The sequence below is a fragment of the Ambystoma mexicanum genome, chromosome 6q (genome assembly GCF_040938575.1).
Source record: "Ambystoma mexicanum isolate Mex_15411 chromosome 6q, UKY_AmexF1_1, whole genome shotgun sequence".
NCBI classification, from domain to species: Eukaryota; Metazoa; Chordata; class Amphibia; order Caudata; family Ambystomatidae; genus Ambystoma; species Ambystoma mexicanum.
Genome location: NC_090937.1, coordinates 1,665,077,696 through 1,665,085,175, shown reverse-complemented (window position 1 = coordinate 1,665,085,175; position 7,480 = coordinate 1,665,077,696). Strand labels below are relative to the sequence as shown.

The 7,480-nt window shown below is 48.2% G+C and overlaps 1 protein-coding gene across 5 annotated transcripts in view; it reads left to right on the top strand.

The window, feature by feature from the left end:
• LOXL3 (lysyl oxidase like 3) overlaps window positions 1-7,480 on the top strand; it is a 476,927-nt gene that overhangs the window by 125,385 nt on the left and 344,062 nt on the right. For all 5 annotated transcript variants that reach the window (XM_069632513.1, XM_069632512.1, XM_069632511.1 and 2 more), the window contains exon 2: window positions 5,152-5,493. In XM_069632513.1, coding sequence (XP_069488614.1) covers window positions 5,184-5,493 — 310 coding nt within the window. In that variant the 5' untranslated portion in view covers window positions 5,152-5,183. The remainder of the gene's footprint in view (window positions 1-5,151; window positions 5,494-7,480) is intronic.

Sequence of the window (7,480 nt, the reverse complement as noted above, 5' to 3'; positions counted from 1 at the left end):
CATCTCCTGCACTAGAGCACCTCTCTTTTGCTTGATCTCGTCTCATCCATTGGGACACATCGCATCCTCCCGACCTCCTCTCCACACAAGATCGCATCTTCTCACTAGAGCACATCTCCTGCACTAGAGAGCCTCTCTTCTGCTTGATCTTGTCTCATCCATTGGGCCATATCTCATCCTCCCGACCTCCTCTCCACACAAGATCGCATCTTCTCGCTAGAGCACAACTCCTGCACTAGAGCACCTCTCTTCTGCTTGATCTCATCTCATCCATTGGGGCACATCTCATCCTCCCGACCTCCTCTCCACACAAGATCGCATCTTCTCACTAGAGAACATCTCCTCCACTAGAGCACCTCTCTTCTGCTTGATCTCATCTCATCCATTGGGGCACATCTCATCCTCCCGACCTCCTCTCCACACAAGATCGCATCTTCTCAATAGAGAACATCTCCTGCACTAGAGCACCTCTCCTCTGCTTGGTCTCATCTCATCCATTGGGGCACATCTCATCCTCCCGACCTCCTCTCCACACAAGATCACCTCTTCTCACTAGAGCACATCTCCTGCACTAGAGCACCTCTCTTCTGCTTGATCTCATCTCATCCATTGGGCCACATCTCATTCTCCTGACCTCCTCTCCACACAAGATCTCATCTTCTCACTGGAGCACATCTCCTGCACTAGAGCACCTCTCTTCTGCTTGATCTCATCTCATCCATTGGATCACATCTCATCCTCCCGGCCTCATCTCCACAAGAAAGCATCTTCTCACTAGAGCACATCTCCTCCACTAGAGCACCTCTCTTCTGCTTGATCTCATCTCATCCATTGGGTCACATCTCATCTCCCGACCCCATCTCCAAACAAGATCGCATCTTCTCACGAGAGCACATCTCCTCCACTAGAGCACCTCTCTTCTGCGTGATCTCATCTCATCCATTGGGTCACATCTCATCTCCTAACCTCATCTCCAAACAAGATCGCATCTCCTCACTGGAGCACAACTCCTGCACTAGAGCACCTCTCTTCTGCTTGATCTCATCTCATCTATTGGGGCAAATCTCATTCTCCCAACCTCCTCTCCAAACAAGATCACATCTTCTCACTAGAGAACATCTCCTGCACTAGAGCACCTCTCTTCTGCTTGATCTCATCTCATCCATTGGGCCACATCTCATCCTCCCGACCTCCTCTCGACACAAGATTGCATCTTCTCACTAGAGCACATCTTCTGCACTAGAGCACCTCTCTTCTGCTTGATCTCATCTCATCCATTGGGTCACATCTCATCCTCCAACCTCATCTCCAAACCAGATCGCATCTTCTCACTAGTGCACATCTCCTCCACTAGAGCACCTCTCTTCTGCTTGATCTTGTCTCATCCATTGGGCCACATCTCCTCCTCCCGACCTCCTCTCCACACAAGATCGCATCTTCTCACTAGAGCACAACTCCTGCACTAGAGCACCTCTCTTCTGCCTGATCTCATCTCATCCATTGGGCCACATCTCATCCCCCCAACCTCATCTCCAAACAAGATCGCATCTTCTCACTAGAGCACATATCCTGCACTAGAGCACCTCTCTTCTGCTTGATCTCATCTCATCCATTGGGCCACATCTCATCCTCCCGATGTCCTCTCCACACAAGATTGCATCTTCTCACTAGAGCACATCTCCTCCACTAGAGCACCTCTCTTCTTCTTGACCTCATCTCATCCATTGGGACACATGACATCCTCCCGACCATCTCTCCACACAAGATCGCATCTTCTCACTAGAGAACATCTCCTCCACTAGAGCACCTCTCTTCTGCTTGATCTCATCTCATCCATTGGGGCACATCTCATCCTACCGACCTCCTCTCCACACAAGATCGCATCTTCTCAATAGAGAACATCTCCTGCACTAGATCACCTCTCCTCTACTTGGTCTCATCTCATCCATTGGGCCACATCTTATCCTCCCGACCTCCTCTCCACACAAGATCAAATCTTCTCACTAGAGCACATCTCCTGCACTAGAGCACCTCTCTTCTGCTTGATCTCATCTCATCCATTGGGCCACATCTCATTCTCCTGACCTCCTCTCCACACAAGATCTCATCTTCTCACTAGAGCACATCTCCTGCACTAGAGCACCTCTCTTCTGCTTGATCTCATCTCATCCATTGGATCACATCTCATCCTCACGGCCTCATCTCCACAAGAAAGCATCTTCTCACTAGAGCACATCTCCTCCACTAAAGCACCTCTCTTCTGCGTGATCTCATCTCATCCATTGGGTCACATCTCATCTCCCAACCTCATCTCCAAACAAGATCGCATCTTCTCACTAGAGCACAACTCCTGGACTAGAGCACCTCTCTTCTGCTTGATCTCATCTCATCTATTGGGGCAAATCTCATTCTCCCAAGCTCCTCTCCACACAAGATCACATCTTCTCACTAGAGAACATCTCCTGCACTAGAGCACCTCTCTTCTGCTTGATCTCATCTCATCCATTGGGCCACATCTCATCCTCCCGACCTCCTCTCGACACAAGATTGTATCTTCTCACTAGAGCACATCTCCTGCACTAGTGCATCTCTCTTCTGCTTGATCTCATCTCATCCATTGGGTCACATCTCATCCTCCAACCTCATCTCCAAACAAGATCGCATCTTCTCACTAGTGCACATCTCCTCCACTAGAGCACCTCTCTTCTGCTTGATCTCATCTCATCCATTGGGTCACATCTCATCTCCAGACCTCAACTCCACACAAGATCGCATCTTCTCACTAGAGCACATTTCCTGCACTAGAGCACCTCTCTTCTGCTTGATCTTGTCTCATCCATTGGGCCACATCTCCTCCTCCCGACCTCCTCTCCACACAAGATCGCATCTTCTCACTAGAGCACACCTCCTCCACTAGAGCACTTCTCTTCTGCTTGATCTCGTCTCGTCCATTGGGGCACATCTCATCCTCCCGACCTCCTCTCTACACAAGATCGCATCTTCTCACTGGAGCACATCTCCTCCACTAGAGCACCTCTCTTCTGCTTGATCTCATCTCATCCATTGGGTCACATCTCATCTCCCGACCTCATCTCCAAACAAGATCTCATCTTCTCACTAGAGCACAACTCATGCACTAGAGCACCTCTCTTCTGCTTGATCTCATCTCATCCATTGGGCCACATCTCATCCCCCGACCTCATTTCCAAACAAGATCGCATCTTCTCACTAGAGCACATCTCTTGCACTAGAGCACCTCTCTTCTGCTTGATCTCATCTCATCCATTGGGTCACATCTCATCTCCTGACCTCATCTCCTCCAAACAAGATCGCATCTTCTCACTAGAGCACATCTCCTGCACTAGAGCACCTCTCTTCTGCTTGATCTCATCTCATCCATTGGGGCACATCTCATCCTCCCGTCCTCCTCTCCACACAAGATCGCATCTTCTCACTAGAGAACATCTCCTGCACTAGAGCACCTCTCTTCTGCTTGATCTCATCTCATCCATTGGGGCACATCTCATCCTCTTGACCTCCTCTCCACACAAGATCGCATCTTCTCAATAGAGAACATCTCCTGCACTAGAGCACCTCTCCTCTGCTTGGTCTCATCTCATCCATTGGGCCACATCTCATCCTCCCGACCTCCTCTCCACACAACATCACATCTTCTCACTAGAGCACATCTCCTGCACTAGAGCACCTCTCTTCTGCTTGATCTCATCTCATCAATTGGGCCACATCTCATTCTCCCGGCCTCATCTCCACAAGAAAGCATCTTCTCACTAGAGCACATCTCCTGCACTAGAGCACCTCTCTTCTGCTTGATCTCATCTCATCCATTGGGTCACATCTCATCTCCCGACCTCATCTCCAAACAAGATCACATCTTCTCACGAGAGCACATCTCCTCCACTAGAGCACCTCTCTTCTGCTTGGTCTCATCTCATCCATTGGGCCACATCTCATCCTCCCGACCTCCTCTCCACACAACATCACATCTTCTCACTAGAGCACATCTCCTGCACTAGAGCACCTCTCTTCTGCTTGATCTCATCTCATCAAATGGGCCACATCTCATTCTCCCGGCCTCATCTCCACAAGAAAGCATCTTCTCACTAGAGCACATCTCCTCCACTAGAGCACCTCTCTTCTGCTTGATCTCATCTCATCCATTGGGTCACATCTCATCTCCCGACCTCATCTCCAAACAAGATCACATCTTCTCACGAGAGCACATCTCCTCCACTAGAGCACCTCTCTTCTGCTTGATCTCAAATCATCCATTGGGTCACATCTCATCTCCGGACCTCATCTCCAAACAAGATCGCATCTTCTCACTAGAGCACATCTCCTGCACTAGAGCACCTCTCTTCTGTTTGATCTAATCTCATCCATTGGGACACATCTCATCCTCCCAACCGCCTCTCCACACAAGATCGCATCTTCTCACTAGAGCACATCTCCTGCACTAGAGCACCTCTCTTCTGCTTGATCTCGTCTCATCCATTGGGCCACATCTCATCCTCCCAACCGCCTCTCCACACAAGATCGCATCTTCTCACTAGAGCACATCTCCTGCACTAGAGCACCTCTCTTCTGCTTGATCACATCTCATTCCCTGCGCAACATCTCTTCCACGAGACCCCATCGCCACAATAGGCCACATCTTTCCAGTAGACCACATCTCCTCTTGTGGACTCAAGTCCTCACTAGACCACTACATCCCCTTCACGAGTCTAGAGCTCATCCACTAGACAACATCTCCTCCATTAGACTACATCTCATCCACGGTTCTATGTGATTTTTTGGAAAATAATTAATCGATTTTATTTTGTAAGTGGTCGAATTTGCTGTAACTAAATGCAGGGGAAGATTTCCCCCCCCCCCACAATCCCCACTCCCCTTAACCCCCCACATCATTATGGGGCAAAATCAGATGCAATACATTCGATTATTATACTGTGGCAAAAACTGCTGTTACCTCATCCACTGCACAATATCTCCTCACCACGGCACACGTCCTATCTCTTCGGCTTCATCCCATCTCATCCACCAACTGTCTGAATCTCTGCATTGTTATTCTGGTCATGTTTTGTGTCTCCTGGTGCTGCCTTCGACTCATCTAGAATTTCTTTTGCTTTGCAGTGATATCCAGGTGCACCGTTCCCTCCTGAGCCATGAAGCTGTGTTGTGCCCCGGGATGGACGGAGCTCTTCTCTCTCCTCTGTGGCCTCTCCATCTCAGGGGTCCTGGCTCAGCAGAGCACCCCGTCTCCCTCGGCCGGCCAGGTCCCCAAGCTCAAATTCCGCTTGGCCGGTTACCCTCGGAAGCACAACGAGGGGAGGATCGAGGTCTTCTACAATGAAGAATGGGGTACCATCTGTGATGATGACTTCACCCTGGAGAACGCCAATGTGCTCTGCCGGCAACTGGGCTTCGTATCCGCAACCGGCTGGGCTCACAGTGCCAAATATGGCAAAGGAGTTGGTAAGGCAGATCATAAGCTCCCATTCTGCAGTCATATTACGCATGGATGTAAAGGAATTGCAGGAATAGATCCTATGCCTTAAAACCTCCAACATGCCTCAGCCACTGATAGAAAGACCATCTTCAGGCCACCAAACGTGTTCTATTCTGCTGCCAGATTGGGACTGTTTGTCACAAAGAAAATGTTCTATCAAATTTGATTTCACAGTGCAACTTCCTCTGCTGGCAATATATCATAGAATTAGTGAAAGAAGGTCAGGAAAGAATAGAAAAATGACAGAAATATAGCAAACTTCCTCAGTAAATGAAGTTGAGAATGGTGTGCCACGCCGCTCAATGCTGTTCCTGGACATGCCTGCATTATACAGTATCTTTACCAACAGTCATGCCTGCATTATACAGTCATCTCTACACTAGGTAGGCGGTGCCTTTAGGTGATATGGCATTACCAAGTGATAAGTAATTGCTTCTGGGCCATTGTGTGGAGCTTATTCATGCCTAACCACTATGGGGTAATTTGTGGAATATTTAAACTTCTCATCATTATACAACATATTAACCTCATGCATGATGCAAGAGAAGATTGTAACAACTAAATGCAGAGATGTGGCTCTTGGGTCTCAGCTTAAATCATGGCAGGGATGGCTCAGTCTTTCAATAGTGCAATGTAGACGAAGATTTCTGTATTAGTCTCTGGTCCTCCAGCTTTTACCAGTGGCTGGAGTAGCTCTAGAAAACACACACCTGATAATGCGACTCTTGCCCATAGAGAGATAAAGAGAGAGAGATAACACACACCTGACAATGCGACTCTTGCCCACAGAGAGATAAAGAGAGAGATATAACACACACCTGACAATGCGACTCTTGCCCAAAGAGAGATAAATAGAGAGAGATAACACACACCTGACAATGCAACTCTTGCCCACAGAGAGATAAAGAGAGAGAGATAACACACACCTGACAATGCGAATCTTGCCCACAGAGAGATAAAGAGAGAGATAACACACACCTGACAATGCGAATCTTGCCCACAGAGAGATAAAGAGAGAGATATAACACACACCTGACAATGCGACTCTTGCCCAAAGGGAGATAAAGAGAGAGATATAACACACACCTGACAATGCTACTCTTGTCTACAGAGAGATAAAGAGAGAGATAGAACACACCTGTCAATGCGACTCTTGCCCACACAGAGATAAAGAGAGAGAGAAAACACACACCTGACAATGCGACTCTTGCCCACAGAGAGATAAAGAGAGAGATATAACACACACCTGACAATGCGACTCTTGCCCACAGAGAGATAAAGAGAGAGATATAACACACACCTGACAATGCGACTCTTGCCCACAGAGAGATAATGAGAGAGATATAACACACACCTGACAATGTGACTCTTGCCCACAGAGAGATAAAGAGAGAGATATATCACACCTGACAATGCGACTCTTGCCCACAGAGAGATGAAGAGAGAGAGAAAACACACACCTGACAATGCGACTCTTGCCCACAGAGAGATAAAGAGAGAGATATAACACACACCTGACAATGCGACTCTTGCCCACAGAGAGATAAAGAGAGAGATATAACACACACCTGCCAATGCGACTCTTGCCCACAGAGAGATAAAGAGAGAGAGGAAACACACACCTGACAATGCGACTCTTGCCCACAGAGAGATAAAGAGAGAGATATAACACACACCTGACAATGCGACTCTTGCCCACAGAGAGACAGAGAGAGAGAGATAACACACACCTGGCAATGCGACTCTTGCCAACAGAGAGATAAAGAAAGAGAGATAACACACACCTGACAATGCGACTCTTGCCCACAGAGAGATAAAGAGAGAGAGATAACACACACCTGACAATGCGATTCTTGCCCACAGAGAGATAAAGAGAGAGAGATTACACACACCTGACAATGCGACTCTTGCCCACAGAGAGATAAAGAGAGAGAACACACACCTGACAATGCG